Here is a 17295-nt window from a genome sequence, read left to right as displayed (position 1 = left end):
ACCCCATAATGACAACATGAAGGAAGTTTGGGTTGAGTTGCACTTCCTCTGTAAAATATAAAGATTACATATGAATATAAATGTTTTTTTTTTTAGTACAACATCTTAATCAGTCTGTGTAGGCTACTAGCCAATCACAACAGTCAGGATTTGCTGCACTCAAAGCTAACATCCAATTACAGTGATGCGTGCTAGCCAATCAGAACAGTAGAAACAAACCTGTCAAAGGCAGAAATGAATGGCAAGCTTCATGTGTAGAGGAAACCAGGCACTGCTCATTACTTGGCCAATACCATTCCTACAGTGAAGCATGGTGGTGGGGGTATTGTGCTGTGGGGATGTTTTTCAGTGGCAGGAACTGGGAAACTAGTTAGGATCGAGGGAAAGATGAACGCAGAAATGTACAGAGACATCCTTAACACAAACCTGCTCTGGACCTCAGACTTGGGCAAAGGTTCATATTCCAACAGGACTAAGACCCTAAGCACACAGCCAAGATAAAGGAGTAACTAGATGACAACTCTGAATGTCCTTGAGTGGCCCAGCCTGAGCTCAGACTTGAACTCGATTAAACATCGAGAGATCTGAAAATGTGCAGCAACGCTTCCCATCCAACCTGATGGAGGTTGAGAGGTCCTGCAAAGAATAATGGGAGAAACTGCCCAAAAATGGGTGTCGAGCTTGTAGCATCATGCTCAAAAGGCTAAGCTGTAATTGGTGCCAAATGTGCTTTCAGCAAAGTATTGAGCAAAGACTGACTACTTCTGTACATGTGCTTTTTGTGTATTTTATTTTTAATAAATTTGCAAAGATTTCAAACACTTTCACACTTGTCATTATGGGGTATTGTTTGTAGAATTTTGAGGAAAATAATGAATTTCTTCCATTTTGGCACGAGGCTGAAACAACAATGAAGAGACGTAAAATGAAGAGACTTGAGTATAATTTTATTTAAAAAGTTGCTTCTGTGCTTCAAGCAAATGTCTTTAGTGGATTATGAACATGAATTGGACAAGGTCCCTTTAGGACCACTGACTAATTATAGCATGATTCAAACAGTACAAAAATTTAAAAAATACAAACTGAGTATATCAAATGTTGACATATTTACATTCTTGAAATACAAGGGCTGAAAAGCTTAAGTAAATGAAAAGGAATACATGACTAGCCAGATATTGAGAATGGAGGTACAAATGTGCACAGTTCTTTGTCTTGTGATGGAAATTCTTGCCAAAACAGACTTGTTTCTACATCCAAGTAAACACACCTTTGTGCCATGGAGAACAAAGAAGCTTTTTATTCCTAACTTCTGGCCAAATCCATTCACATTTTTTAAACTGAATGAGATTCTCACATCATAAGAACCAGAATATCATCTGCACAGTGTTCATTTTGGAGGAATAACTTGGATTTAGATATTCACAAGCCAGTCCAATCTGATGTTTGCTACTTCATGCTTTAATAAGTAGGAACAACCAGTCAATGATTAAAAGTTTGTTTTGTTTTTAAAACGGCATCATGAAACAAACTAAGTGCCTTAACAGGTAAAATAACTTTGAAGCAAACATTCTATAAATGATTTACATGTTACATCACGTTGGTTAAAGTTTGTTCCAACAGTTTTGTTTGCTGTATAGAAGTTGGATTTAATGTGAAATTCCTCAAGATTCCCAGTTCCGCAGGCTCACCGAAGTAGAGGTGCTCTAGCTTTGGGTATGGAGTGACTATAAAGAAAACAGAGTCAGCATTAATTATGCACATGAATCAGACATGCCCGTAACATAATACATTACATGTAACAGAGTGAAGAAGAGATAGATACCATAGCCTGGAAAATCGAATTGATTGCAAAGAGCTGTGAGCTTTACATCCTCTGGAGACAGTGCGCCTGTTGCGTGTAAGAAATATAGAAGAGAAGGAAAGAGGAGATATAAACATGACAGATTAGCACTAGTAAAGGATGCAGACAGAGCTATGGTGGGATAACAAGAGGCCAGAGGCAGAAGACACATCAAGCAGCAGACTCCAGAGAAGCTATAGCCAGTCTTACTCCGAAATCCCCGTTCTCAGAGAACATGCAAGGAAAGCTATTGGAAGAAGCAGCAGGGAGACTGAGCCAGGTGGAGTTGCATGGCAACCTCATAGTGGTGCCTAAGCAGGATCAGATTTACTAAATGTTAGTCCTGGACAATGTCGGGCTATATTTAATGTTAGTACAAGTAAAGGAGATGCGCGGCTGGGTTTCACCATCATGGTTTGATTTTAAACGAACTATGATGAACTATGATGGACGTAATCATAGTAAAAACTAATAAAGCTTTGACTGATTAACGATACAAAAATACATAGTATCCAGCTGGAAAATAGAATTAAAAAAAATATGACTTCTGTTTAATTTGAAGTTTTGATTTTTTTTTAAATTCATGTCTTGGACAAATGGATAATTTGTTAACTCCACTCTGTTATGTTAGGACTTGTGCTGACAAATTAGAGTTTGGTAATTCACAAATCTAAAATCAAATCAACTGGGCGTTTCAGTTAATGAGATCAGTTAAGTCTGATGCTTATCTTCCGTCAAGTTTTCTCCCAACTACCTCAAAGACGCTGCCCTCCAGACATGTGAAACAACTCAACTGTCAGATCAAAATTGTTAAAAGTGAGATCTAAATTGAATCTTGCTAATTCCTGACTACGTAAACCAGTTTGGTTTTCTTTAAACATTTAATCCATGTTGATGCATCCCAGCCTAAGTACATTACGCGATTATGGTAGAACCACTGTCATGAGCATTAAGAGGAGAAAGAGAGATAAAGCACTGAGCCTCTGGATTCTGACTGGATTTATACACAGGCACCAATTAAATTATCTTTAACAGATCTGATCATCCTAGTGGTGCCAAACCATTTTAATGCGACTTTCCCTGTTTTGACAGCATAGAGAACATCTCTTCAGAGAAAACTGATCAGTAAAATTCCTGCTTGTGTGCAAATGCAGCCCAAGTCTCCATATGGCTCAGAGTGGGTCTGAGGGAGCTTGCCTGCAGGTGGACCCTTGCCATGTTTAAGTTGATGAGAGTGCCTGTGTTGGCTGTGGCACTGGCTGCGTCTCTATGGCTGCCACATGGCTCACAACACATTGGGTCTCTTTCGCCAGCCACTACATGCAAGTTGCCTAGGGACCTGACCAGTCTGGTGTGGCACAGGGAGCTGGCAGAGAGAATGGGAAGCTGTTAATTTACTCCACAAGGACCCATGAGTGGCTATAGCCTCTTGGCTGCTTTTCAACTGTGTCAACCTCAGATAAAAACATCAAAACAGAATTTAATGAATTAGACATTGCATCAACACAACACAGGCGTGGATAAAGAAATAAGTGGGAACGATGCCAATTTCCAAAGGAGCAAGAACAAACAAACTGAGGTTTTACAATTCTGTTAATCTGATGAAATAATCTTAACTTAAAGTCGGCTTAACATTTTCTAGGGGCTTCTTCTGCAGCGAATGAAGTCAGCTCATTTGTTGAACAGAGACCAGATCAGTTAATGACTGAGTTATGTTTAAGGGCACAGTCTCCCTCCTATATACGCCCACCTGTTGTTATGGGAACAAAGTTCCATACTTAGGTCACGTGATTAGGAAACTTAGAAAACTGAGGTGCAGATAAGTGTCAAGGATAAAGCTCATAAGTGGACCTTGAGTTAACATTATCTTATCAAAATACTGTTCTCATCCAGCTCCAACTGTTATCCCCCCCAATATATTGAATGCTGCATATATTTAATATAATCATTTGGAAAGTTCATTTCATTCATAATCATTAGCCTAGTTAAGCCAGTCTCCCCATTTTATTTGCTTTTAAGCAGACAGTTAAAAAAAATATATATATTATAATAATAATAATAATAATAATAATAATAAGCACCCAATGTCCCCTTTTATTTCTTGCACTGCTCTCCCAGATAACACATCTGGGCTATCAATGAGTAAATGTCAGTTCCAGCCACTGACCTTCCTCCTACTCCGTTGGCTGGCAGTGAGGTTCTGGTCCTCTTCCTGCTATCCGAGTGATCAGACAGAGCCAAGGGGTGGACGCTGGCCATACAGTCCTGAACACTGGCCTGCAAGATGACCGTGCTGCAGAAGAGACAAATGTTTTATTAGTCTGAGCCATGTTTAATGTCAGAGCGTAGGTACCCATGTTGTGCGAACACTGCAAACTTTACCTTAGTGACTGTGATGATGACCTGGTGTGAATCTTATTCTCTTCTTGTCTGTGAAACAGAAGCAACACGACAGTAAAGAAAGAAATGAGAGAAACATTTTTGTATTGAGAGATTTGATAGAAAGGTGACAGGACAGAGTGGAGGCAGGAGGAGGCAAAGACTGTATGGAGATGGGCAAGAAGGTTTTAAAAAAAAAAAAAAAATATCTGTTGCACTCATTATTGCAGCTCTGGCAGCCAGGTAGGATTAGTAAAGCCAAGTAAGTACCAGAAAAGGCCAGCAGGGGGTACTAAACTTAAGAGGGACTTGATTTGCCTTTTCACAAAAGGTATCATTTTAATCAAGAAGGGTCAACTGTCTGGCTTGGTTTAACAGCTGGCACCAGCAAAGCATGATGTTTAAAGATGACAGTATGATGGGAACAGAAGGACAAAATCATTATGTACAGAAAATGGTGACATGGAAAAGGCAGGAGCCTCTGATGTTTAAAAATGGGCTCTGCTCATTAGCTTTAAATTTAATATGCTTGCAGGAAGAATAAAGTAACAAGATGATCTTTAACAAATTTCTGATTTTGGTTGGGATTTAAAAAAAAAGAAAAAAAAAAAAAAAAAAAAAAAGACTGGGGGCTCACTTACAGCATTCTCAGTTAGAGCTCCAGAAGGGGGGGCAGGACAGGTTTTTTGGGGGCTGACGGGCTGTAGAACTCATTGAAATCCTAACCCGTCTATACAGAAATGCAGGATGGAAGAAGGGAAGCCATACACAATCCACCACAGGGCAAGGCTACACAGGGAGGAGAGCAGCATGGCTACCAGCCATCTGAAAGGAGGACAAATCCAACAACAAGAGCAAACGGAAAAAAAGGGGGGAAAAAGGAAGGAGAGACAAGAGACGTCCAGGCAGGACAAAAGGCCTCTGATGTTCTGCTTTTCCACTGGGACTGGATTAGATCAAACACCTTTCATAGAGCCTTGCATCCAGCAGTGCCAGTCAGCAAGTTTTTGTTCTTCATTTGCTCTGATGTGTTAGCAGTTTGCTCTACATTTAGAACCTGACTGATGTGGATATTTTGAAGGAGATTTCACTATTTATGAGTTTAAATAAACTGATATTCCATTTTACAGAAAAACATTTTTGACAGTGATAATTTAGTTAACCGTTATGACAAATATACAGCATGTAGTGTGGCTAAACTTAACTTTAAAAATGAAACTAAGTTAGTAACTAAGTAGCACTGAAATTTAAATCAAAGTAATTTTAAAACAAAGTTAATATTGTATATAAAAGAAATATATATATATATATAAAAAAACATTTATGGACTGCAGTTCCTGCCAATATACACATCGATAGCTGTATGATGAGCAAAAAGTGGTTGATACCAGCCGGCCAATAGATCAATCGAGCTGCAATACTTTAATCATAAAAACCATGTCTGTCTTAAAATATTAAAATCCTACAAATATTTAAGTATCCATTACCCAAATGTGTTCCATAAAAATGGACTGTTTAAAAAGAAGCTGGCAGAGACAGAAGGAGTAAAAGCTCAGACGGTTATGTGTACACTGATCCAGTCACAAAAGCAATGGAAAAACCACAGGCAATTGACAATGAACCTGGCCAACATTAATTTCATGTTAGACACAAACACAGATCAAACAGAGGCATGTCCATGCGCGCATGTCCATGGGTTTCATGCCTGTTGCCATGCATGAAAAGATGAAGAGTTTACATATAAATCATCGTTCTAAATAGTCACTGGAATTCAACGTGTACTTCAGTATTGCATCATAAAACAAACAGTGGAGCCAGATGGTGAAGTTCAGCTGGAAGTTAGAGGTTTGTGTAGCAACGCATACACTGACTGATAAGGCATATGGCCTGCAGTGCAGGCAAATCTCCCTTCTGCCTCAATTGCCCCCTGAGAATGGATAAGAACCCATTTTCATCCCCCTATCTCCCCAGAAGCACACAATGTTTTATAATCCTTTGTAATAGAACGCAGATCAGGAGGAATTTCCCAACAATACCATTTTAAAAAAATCCTTAATTAAACGCTGCAAAGATCATTCTAACATCAAAGTACTACATTTCCAAAAAACACCTACATCTTAAGTGACTGAGCAAGCAGGGTAGCTATTTTAACCAAACAATAAGGAAGTACCTACTGTGGATCAGAACGAGGATCAAGTTTCCCTTACCAACATGTTTTCTTGTGCCAAGTCAGTAGTGCAAGCCAGGCAGGACAACATGTAATTCAACTAATCCAGATCTTATGAAAAATGTGATTAGTTGAATAATTGGGGATGTTGTTAACAAGTATAGCAGGCTCAACTTGACAGCTTTACTGTAACTCAGAGGATATCTCAGGTAAGCCTTGATATCAAAGCAGAAGCAGCTCAGTGAGTCCATGAGGCATATAATGAAAGGCGTGTAAATGTATTGCATCTCCAAGTGCATCTCCACATCACACCATTATCATCCATAGAAAGAAAAGAGAAAAAAAAACACAAAAAAAAAGGGAACTTCAAATTAGCCATACCATTCATTGGCATAGCAACCATGTCTACAGGAAGAGGATGTCAGCTATAAAGGAAGTGACATGCACTTACCTCCATCATACAAAACCTCACATTCCTCTCTCTGTTTTTCCTCTCCCCAACTCTTTCTCTGCCTCTCTCTGCTATCTTTTGAGCGGCAGGCAACACATCGGCCACACCACACCCATGAGGCTGCAGCAGAACACTACCACCTGCCTGACATGGGACAACAAAAGCCAAAGCCATATGGGTACATTGGCACAGGCCGATCAACCATCCTCGGCCATGCTGACATCCAACCTTCCACGGCATGATTTACACAGGCGCAAATGATGTGGACTTTTTTTATTTAAGGCAGGGAACAACTGGGTTGGTAATATGTTATAGTTGTCCAGCCATTTGCAAAGGCTTAATGGCATTACTGGCAACTACACCTTTGGAGTTTAATTTGTGGTACAAGAAAAAAACCCAAAAAAAAACAAACACATTGACTATTTTAAGTTTAACTATTGATTTACATGCTCCCAGTTCAGAGTTGCAGGGCTGTACATCCATTTGCTTACCAACTCATGGCCTGACATCAGACCAAGGTCAAGTCTGTTTAAAACCTTCTCCTGCCTTCATTCATTGTCCAGAATTGTTTTGACATTGTTGCTAGTTCTGTTCTCTGCCATACAATGAATGTCTGCTTTTTAATCTTAACATTTACATCTAATGCACCACTTTATCATTATTTTCTGTTAGCTTATCTAACCCTATGCTGAATAAACAATTTATAGTTTGAGGTGCTACAGACATCAAAGTCCTCAACAAGTTTAATATATCTGCATATTCTTGAACCTGTGATTTTTAAAATATGTTGTACAGTCTATTGACTAAACGAGGGGCACAATTACATCAATGACACTGTGACATGATAACCCAGTACCTATAAAACTAAACTTGATTCGCCTTTCTATGGTTTCTCCTCAACTCTAAGATTCATTTTTAAGATTTTGACAGAGGATGATTTACAGATTTTAAAAAACAAAAAACAGATTATATGTTTAACTTCCACATCTTGTGTGCCTTTCTAAATCCAGCCCACAAGAAAAAGTTTTTCCTGGAAGATTGTTCATCAGATAATGCCAATCCAGCCCCTACTTGACCCACTACTTCCTTGACTTAATTGTTCACTCATCACTCACTGATTACAGATGAAAACTTATAATACACCTCATGTGATGACATTTAATCAAAACAAGAGGAGGACACAGAAACAGGGTTATAGGAAGATTACGCATAGTTAACTCGTATATAAATTTTGATATTAGGATGAAACTGCCATGGTATGGGTAAGGGAGAGCAGCCCTAAGAGATTAGCCATGCCTTAAACCTGACACAAGGGACAGCTGACTATCCTGAATAAATACTCAAGAAAAGGAGAGAAGCTCATCAAATGAAATAATGTAACACACGGTCACTTTCCCAGTCATTGTGAAATCAAAACTTTTCAAATCATAAGTTACTTTTGATTTGAAAAACACTGCTGTAAACGTATAATGATTTGAGGGACTGACAAGGAGAGGCTTTGCTCATTTTACAGTACTACAACACGTCGGCATGAAGCATGATGAGACTTGCAGACTGCCTTTGTACTTACGATAGTGAACCCGAGGACGATCTGGCCTGCCTCTTGCTCTTCAGGGCTCGCAGTTTATCACCCTGTGTAAGGCCATTTCTGTCCTCTTCATCATTGTACTGTAAAACAAAACAAACCAATGAACAGACAAAGTGGTGTGTATAGATTGTATTTCTGCTTACGGAAGCACTTTAAAAAAAGTCTACTTCTGTAGCTGAAAGCGTGGCAAGAGCATAATTTCAAAACTCACCAGTTCCATTTCTTCTTTCTTGGATGACCTGTTCTTGTTGCTCCCATTGATGGTTATGTCATCCACTCCAGACAGGATCCTGGTTACAGCCACCTTGCCATTCTCACGCTCATTTTGCATCTTCTCCCGGAAAACATCTCCCTCCGCCCACAGACTGTTCTGCTTCCTGATGTACAAAATTTCAACAAACCATAAATTATGGTGTTTCTTGCCAAAACGGCATCACTATTAACATTAGACATGAAGGTCCTATGATACGAGTCTGCACGGCCCTGAAACCCCTTTTTCTTACCTACTGTAAGTGATGGGGTCCTACATGAACACTCAACCTCTTAAAAAAGCTAACAATTTTGTTGATTCCACATAAGAGATTTCTGTTTTTGTCCTTGCATTTCTCACTGGTTTGAGGTGGGCGGGGCTCAGTTGGGGAAATGTGAGGTCACATTTCATCAATCAGAGTAAAGCAACATTTGAATTGAAATGTGATAAAAGTTGTGGCATCGATTGCTTATGCGGCCATCACTGTCAATTAAATCTGATCAAAACACAGTCCTGATGAGCCAGCTGCATTTCTGACTGTCAAACTCTTGATATACAATCCCTAAGGATGTTGTTTTCTGATCTGACATATTTAAAACCCTGCTTCAGTGAACACCTACTCTTCAACAAAGTTCTGCTGAGGTCCAATGATGGATCCTGGTCGGCAGATCCGTATCCAGGCAATGGCTTCTGCAGCAGTCAGGCGGTAATGCTTCATCATATAGCAGCCAATCAGGGTTCCAGTCCTCCCCAGACCAGCTATAAAAAATAAAAAAAAGACAGTGGTATGGCATTAAAGTGTGCAATTAACAGGGGTATACATCTACAAGCACCAACCACAATCAGCCAGAATAGTCTGACCCATGAAAGTTTCTTGTGCTGGGAATGGGGGCGAGAAGTCTGACCTTTGCAGTGGACAGCAATGGCTCCTTCTGCATTCTCACAGATGTTGAGGAACTTTCTGACGATGGAGTCGTTTGGTGTACTCCCGTCCACAAAGAACAGATCTTGATGCTCAAAGCCAGACTCTGTGAACCGCCTGGCATCGTACATCTTCTTGTTGAGTCGGATGATAGTGGTGATGTTATGATTCCTGAAGTATGGGATGTAGGCCTCTGGAGCATGCAAAGGGTAGCCTGGGGTAAGGGGGGGGGGGGGATCTTGTGAACTCAGGTGTTAAAATTAGGTCAGACACCATTTTTCAAAGCAAATCACCAACTTAAAAGTATATTTCACTTACCATTCTCTATTTTGCTTTTTGGATGAGGCCCACTGAACGCAAGGAACTTTCCTGGAATGATCCAGTTCAAGTCTCCATTTTCTGCTCTCTCATAATGCTCATATTCTTCCACGTCAAAGTTAGAGAAGTCGAGCCAGCCGTACTGCAGAGCCTGGTAGATAGTTGGGGGGGGAGTTAATTTCATTAGGAGCATGACACAGCAAGAAAGAAAAATACATCAATCTTAACATGACATACCTTGTGTACGGCACGAAGGCAATCGAGGATGTTCAGATTGTACATGCAGGTTCCAAACGAAGCATCTCTGAAACATAATATACATTATCACATATACTAAAAGGATATTTATGTCCCTTGAAATATAAATGTCCTGCTCCCAGATGCTTTCCATCATCCTCTCTCCTAATGTGTTGTTCTCTATCTTCACTTTTTACTTCACCATTTTATAGTCACAGTAAAACTAACAGGGCACCAGGGCTCTTGTGCCTTCAAGGTCTGGTGATGTTGGAACATTTCTTACGTTGCAGCCAGGTCTAAACAATACTGAGGGGGGGGGGGGATAACATTGTGATTTAGTTTCTGATATTATTCCCTGTATATGGAGATATTTTCAAAATGACACAATTTGATGAGATATATGGAGACAAATTTTGCACAAAATATATTTAACATACTTAAAAAAAGATTCAGCAATATTTCACCAACAATTCCTCTTAAAGATTTCATGTCTTCTTAAGATAGGTGCAAAATCCATTTGTGATGCTTGTTGTTTTTACCATATTTAAACTTTTTATCCTTGAAATTGGTCTTCAAAAAGCTAAATATGCTATGTGCCTATTGTAAATGACAATACTGATAATGAAACTGTACTGTCCAGCCCAAGATGCACTCATTCTTAGTTGCTTTAATGAGAATCCATGTTAAATGTAAAATATATAAGGTAAAAGTGAAATGTTACCTGAATGGAATATATGTTGAATTCCTTGACACCAGGAGACTGTAGGCATCCTCTGGCATCATGTTTAGATTCATTACCTTTGATTACAAAATGTTTAAATCAGCAAGTTCCTCGTGCAGACATTATTTCCCAAGCTATTAGTAGAATCTGTGTTTAAACACCACTTACTGCATATGAGCCAATTAGGTAGGCAGCATTGACTTGTTTCTTCTGATCTCCACAGGTATAAAACACGATTTTCTTCCTTGACAGTGTAATGGACTGTGCAAAAACAATAACAGCAACAGTATGAACTGACAAAAAATACCTTATTTATTTATTTGAATCACAAATATGTAATCTAAAATGTAAACATTACATTAACATACAGCAGCTAGACAGAAATGTAAATTCCTCATGGATGATGAATTTTAACTCGTAAATGAAATAATGACTTTATTACAAAAGTTGCTGCATAGGTGGTGGGGGCTGGTCTCAAAAAGTTTGGGCAATCACCACATAAGACAATTACCGGTACGTACTAAAGATGAGAGATAGCGCCTGAATCTGTGCCTAACAGCCTTGAAGATAACTATGTGCCCAATACAGGCAAACTGTCGTGACAAAGAGGAATAGTGGTGTCACAAGTTGACACAAACCAGGGATATTAGGGATGTAAATTTAACTGTAAAAAGTTGACAAGTACTGCTAATTGCCATGCAAAAAAATAAATAAATTATTACTTTATTTTGCCTTCCTACTGCAGGTATAAAAAGATATTGATTGACCTGGCTTTTGCTTCCCATTCTCTCTTCCAGGAGGTGTAATTAATAGCAGCAGTTGACTTTACCTTGAGCTTCTTTGTCAGCTTGCAAGAAAAGCGATAAAACATGGCCAGGTTAAGGGGACCAAAGTCTGCATAGAAGCTGAGAGAGCGGGAGAGAGAAAGAAGAAGAGTGTGTCAGAGTGGCTATTTATGCAACCAGCTATGGCCTCTGGGGAAGTTTCACTAGATGGAATAAGCTATCTTGGACTGAAACAGTAAAAACACTGACAGAGTAAAGACTATATTTGGAAGCCTACATTGCTAGAGTGGGTCAATCAGAACAGGAGACAAAGGGGTCTCCAAAAGGTCACCAGTATCCTCTACTGAGGCCAATCTAACAACCCCCAATGAAAACGCCCCTGCTACAAGCTCTGAAACTGCAAATTTGGCTGTGGAAAGGTGCTTTTATTTGCCCTTCATTTTTAATGCTGCTGTGGTTATTTGGATTTCTTCCAACAGCAAAAAGGAAATTCGCTTCTTATATATATATAAAAATCTAAAACAGTGCACCAACATACTCTTACATTGAATATATATTTTAGATCAAATCTGAATATGTCGACTTTTGCAATCAAAGATAAATTCACTGTATTTTGAATTAGTTTTGTTCTAGCCTGCTCCCACCAGCACTAAATTACTGATCTTTTAGATGACTGCAATAATAACGTGGTACAACGTTACGCAAAGCTAGGCCCATTTAAGTGTCTTTTATTGCAGTTCATTGGCATGGGACAAAGCACATAAACAATACAATAACCAGCAAACTAAAATGCATGCGTGCTGAGATTGGTGACTTACTTCTCATATGCCAGCTCTTCGTCTATGCAGAAACAGTGTCGTTCGGCTGTGCTCTTGATCTTTTGCTTAAGTATGGCGAAATATAGTTGGTCTGGAGGGGAGGGGGTTGGGTGAGGGCGACAAAATAATGAAGCAGTTACTTGCTTTTGTCATGCATACATTTATTTTGTCTCTCAGTTCCCTACAAACCAGCTCCTCTTTCTCTCCAACTACTTATTTTTATGCACTTCCTGGCAACTTACCCTTGACAAACTCAATACATCTTGACGAAACATCGTCTGCGGTCATCTTGTCTCCAAATCTGAACATGACGTTTTGCAGAGAAACGTACGAGGTTGACTTTATTCACGAGGACTTGCGCATACTGAGTAAAACGTACGCTGATTCTGTGCGCAGAATTAAAAAAAAAAAGTAAATTAAAAGCGACTACGTGAAAAACTCCAACGTTAAAAAAAGCTTGATTTAACTCTCCTGGACAAAACAAAAAAGTTACCAGTCGAAGAAGGAAGCAGGGTATCAATGTGCAAGTGCGCACTCTGCTAAATTTCATCTCGGCCCGACTCCTCCCCTACGCTGTTCCGTGAGACGCTATTGGCTGCAGGGAGCCACATAATTGGAGGAAGTGCCTGTCAGTCAGGCTCTGCCCCGCCGCTTTTAGTTTAAAGTTCTCTACATAAGACACATGATAGGCCCCGGGAACATTGCCCAAGCGGTTGCTAGGACCATCCCTCAGCCAGTCAGACTCGTGATTTCCACTTTGACGAACCTCCCTCTCTCTTTGAGCTGCGCCAGGATGTACAGGGACAAGGAAAACATAATAAAAGATCTGAAAATTAACGGTGGACAACGCTGACAGTTGGCTGATTACGATATTATATCATTAATACACCGCCCTATCTCTATATGCAGATATATAACTCACAATTCATAAAACATGCAGAAATTCTGGGGTTAATTTCTTGCATCCTCTAAAATAAATAAGCCTACCACAGCAAAACTGAACTGATAATATTGCGTATTTTGTGCACAGACTGCGGAGATAGGTCGATCCAAACCCAATGCATTAACGATAAAGGGACAGACGGTGTCGCCGTAATAGGTCAAAAGCTGGAAAATCGAAGTCTGGTCGCCCTGGTCATTTAAAACGCAGAACTGTGCATGCTTGGTCTGCTGCGTGCGTCTGCACATATTTGCAAACTAGGCTTGAAGTTGACAGGGTTGACTCTGCAAACCCCCCTTACCTGTTATCTCAATGTAAATATCAGAGTTTGGCGCCGCCTCTGAGCTGCTGTGAGCTGCACAGCGCTTTTTCCTCGACTCGGCTCGTCTCCTCTCGCTCTTGCGCTTCATTTTCTCCTCAGGGCTGCACGGTGGACATTCCTGAGCAGCTGCAACCGAGCTCGTCTACTTCGCACTCCGGCGGCCTTTCTCCGCTTTGTTACTGTGTTATTGTGGCATGTCTTGCTCTTGCGCTGCTGCTGATCGGTATCTGGCCTATGTTACGTGTACTGTGTATGTGTCAAGCGAGACACCGCTGCCTGCTCCAGCCTCTCCTTAGTGGTGGTGACGTCTATAAACAGGGGCAGGTTTCTGCTGTCTGTATCCCCTGCATATGACGTATCAGGATTAGATGTCCAGCGCCCACCCCTCACTGTTCAGTTGCAGCAGCTGTACAGTATAGATACCATGTTGTTGGGAATGTGGTCACATAGGTGCTGCCATTTGATTATGACCATGCATTGCAGAGTGTATGTGGGTTGCATGACACAAGACAGATGCAGCCAAGAAATAGTAATTAAACTTTATTTTCAGTATAATTAACATGCTGATAAAAGTGAGTTTAAATAGAATACTCTGATAAGACCAACTACTAACATCAGTTGTTATTGAGTAGCCTATTTATAAATATTAACCAAACAACCATTAAACTAAGCATGGGAACAGATTAAACAACATAACAAATAATTGAACAACTCATAGAAAAGGTAGAAAATGTAACTTGGCAAAAAACAGTAATGCATTCATACCTCTCTTACACACACACTGTATTTGTCAGTGCACAATGGTGATGTAACTAAACAAGCATCATGTGGGCATCCCTGCACGCGTGATAACAATGTAGAGCGAAGTGCACTTTCATGTTAGACGCTGGCTACACATGGATGACCTTTGGCTTGTTGCTGAAGTCCAGAGTCTCTTGAGCTCCGGCGAGCTGCAGAAGCCAGTTAATGGGCATGTGGTCCAGGCGGTTCATGTCAAAGTGGGAAAAGTGAACACGAGAGCCTGCAGAGAGAAGAAAGAGTGAGAAATATATAACACAACGGAGGCAGTGAGAGAATGTATATACAAAGTAAGAGAGATAGGAAAGCTTACCTGGCCCTGCAATGATGGCTCCACCTTGCTGATGTAGGTCACCCTGGAAGTCAAATGCAGGGCTAGTCATGGCTCTCCATATACTCTTCACTTGTCCCATAAAGATACCAGACTTCACGTGGGGACTACGGTGGGCTAAGTACATAAGCACACACATTCAGATGCAATTCTTCATTAATTACTGTCTCAGAATATGCTCACTGTATGCCCTCATACTGTTATTGTCTTACCTGAGTCTGTAAATGTCTCCTCTCTCTTCATCCCAAGCTTTTGATAAATGCACCTCTCCGGGTCAACGTATATTTCATGAGGATACCCCGTTAGTGAGCAGAATGGCTAGACCAGATTGAAAACTAAATCAGCATCATAGGAACAGCTGTGGCTGACTGAAATTATATGCACAACATGAATTACCTCTATATGATGATGAGCAGACTGACCAATCACAACCAGTCTAATGTTAGCACCCTGCAACAACAACACATCACATTTAAGTAACATGCAAGATAACTAATAGCACACTGTGAAAATCCTCCACTATAAGTAAAAGTCCTGTGTTCAAAACCATAGCTAAGTAAAAGCATGTTTGTATTATCAGAAAAATGTTACTTAGTAAATGTACATTTCCCCGTATAAAGGGAAAGGAACTCATTTATGCCGTAAAATGGCCAAAGTTGTATTATGCATGATATTTTTTGATTTATATTCCTGCCGCATTAATGTGTTGCATTTTACTGCTGTAGATGTGTAAGGATGAGCTAATTTAAACTACTTTATATTCTGTTGGGTAGTTTAATCTACAGCAATGCATCCTATTCTACAACATCATCGTATGTTTTGTACGTCGCTGTCTTGCAAGAACCACATATCTCTAGAATGTCAATTGCTCAATTGAGCTCAGAAAAAAAGCCATGTTTTCAGCTTTGTGATGAAACATTTTCCACCTTCCTGCATTCCTCAGCCCATAAAGGGACACTTAATCCTTCAGTTTATCAGAACAATTCAAATCCAAAATCACCACGTTTGGAGATACATGGTTTTCAATGGACAGGAAAGATATGAACAATTGTAATCTAAAACATAATAAATAAACCCGTGAATAATGTTGCATAAAAATACTTGAGTAAAGTAAAAAGTATCTTGAATTTGTTCTTCAGCAGGCCAACAGTACTTGAGAAAGTGTACTCATTTACACTCCACCACTACAAATTTGCATCAATGCCACTTGGTGTCCTCCAGTGAATTCATAGTCGTGTATCAGGACTCACCTGCAGTGTGTCTCTAGGTACTTTGCTCAAATCATCCACATATTCTTTACAGATGTAGCACAAGAAATTCTGCAGGGACAAACAGCATATAACACGTTAATTGGCAATTAGTATTATGAGATATTATGTTACTTTTCAAAACTCATCTTGCACCTATAAATAGTGTTTAGCCCCTCTGTCTTCACCTATGGACATGATCTCTCCATTTCCATCATAGCATGGGAGGTTGTTGCGGCATCTGTCCAGCAAGGTTGAAGCTCACCTGTTGCCTACTTTGATGCCTTCAAAATAATCTGTCTAGAGGCTCAGTGCACTTAATTTAAGCATCTCATGATTTAACGAATGCAGCTTCGGGCAGGGCACACTCATCAGGAAGTTTAAGCCAAACAAAGTTTTTCCCCTACCCGCACGAAAATTATGATCGATTTCCTGTCTTGATATAATTTCTTGAACGGAGTAGCGACTCCCTGCCGGTCGTAAATTAAACAATCTTCGACGTCTTCAAGACGAATATCGACAGAGGTGGTCCCAATTTCCCGATGTTCTGTAGTTACTTGTCGAGTTATTGGTGAACCTACTTCAGCCATTTTTTTTCCTGAGGCTTCCAGAAGTCGTAGCCTACTGCTATTCTGGGAGTTTGTGTTCAGGGTGGAGGAACTGGGAGCTGGAAATTCACGCCCATATTCTGTGTGTGTGTGTGTGTGAGAGAGAGAGAGAGAGAGAAAGATGTGACATAAAATGTCATGTAATAATAGCCCAGTTAATAAACAAAAAAACTATATAGGCCTACGCATCAATTTTAGACATTTTTCATCGGTCTCTTGTGAGCTCCCAAACAATGAAAGTGCAATACTTATTCGCTGGAATCTGTTTCAGTAGGCCTGCTGAATAATGTTTCAAGCAGCAGGCGTGCATCAGCTGGTTGGGTTCAGCTGAACCCATTATTGCTCCTGATGCCTGTGCCATCAGTGTATGAATGGGGTGAAGCTGATGTAGTATAAAAGCACTTTGAGCAGTCGGAAAGAGAAAGCCAAGTAGCCTACAGACCATTGAAACCAGCCTAGGTTTATTCCGGCTTGTACTGTATTTAACTTTGAACCAAATAGAAGATTCCATCATCAAAGCAACAGTCTCAAATGTAAAAAATTACGAACATGCACAAACTGGGGCTAGGGATA

The 17295-nt window shown here is 40.1% G+C and overlaps 3 protein-coding genes across 17 annotated transcripts in view; 1 reads left to right on the top strand and 2 right to left on the bottom strand.

Annotated features, from left to right (window-relative positions):
* The window catches only part of LOC123959956 (aminopeptidase O (putative)), a 146101-nt gene that overhangs the window by 47240 nt on the left and 81566 nt on the right, over positions 1-17295 (top strand). The gene's annotated exons all lie outside the window — the stretch shown is intronic.
* cdc14b (cell division cycle 14B) lies at positions 927-13959 on the bottom strand. Of its 7 annotated transcripts, none has more exons than XM_046034346.1 (16): positions 13718-13959; positions 12477-12567; positions 11703-11778; positions 11042-11134; positions 10874-10950; positions 10153-10219; positions 9916-10066; positions 9581-9811; positions 9296-9434; positions 8637-8802; positions 8408-8505; positions 4223-4270; positions 4008-4133; positions 3038-3206; positions 1823-1888; positions 927-1724 (listed from the first exon to the last, which is right to left on the bottom strand). In XM_046034346.1, exons 1-15 carry the CDS (start codon positions 13824-13826, stop codon positions 1865-1867), a joined length of 1665 nt encoding a protein of 554 aa, XP_045890302.1. In that variant the 5' UTR covers positions 13827-13959; the 3' UTR covers positions 927-1724; positions 1823-1864. The 7 variants fall into 7 exon arrangements, with proteins under 7 accessions (XP_045890302.1, XP_045890304.1, XP_045890303.1 ...); XM_046034348.1 differs by lacking the exon at positions 13718-13959 and adding an exon at positions 12719-12995; XM_046034347.1 differs by lacking the exon at positions 1823-1888 and having other exon boundaries at positions 13718-13958.
* On the bottom strand, positions 14266-16761 carry prxl2c (peroxiredoxin like 2C). The gene is made up of 6 exons (XM_046034360.1): positions 16522-16761; positions 16118-16186; positions 15264-15317; positions 15080-15185; positions 14850-14984; positions 14266-14759 (listed from the first exon to the last, which is right to left on the bottom strand). Exons 1-6 carry the CDS (start codon positions 16702-16704, stop codon positions 14629-14631), a joined length of 678 nt encoding a protein of 225 aa, XP_045890316.1. The 5' UTR covers positions 16705-16761; the 3' UTR covers positions 14266-14628.

This window comes from Micropterus dolomieu, linkage group LG21 (genome assembly GCF_021292245.1).
Source record: "Micropterus dolomieu isolate WLL.071019.BEF.003 ecotype Adirondacks linkage group LG21, ASM2129224v1, whole genome shotgun sequence".
Taxonomy (NCBI): Eukaryota; Metazoa; Chordata; class Actinopteri; order Centrarchiformes; family Centrarchidae; genus Micropterus; species Micropterus dolomieu.
This window is presented reverse-complemented; position numbering and strand designations above follow the sequence as displayed.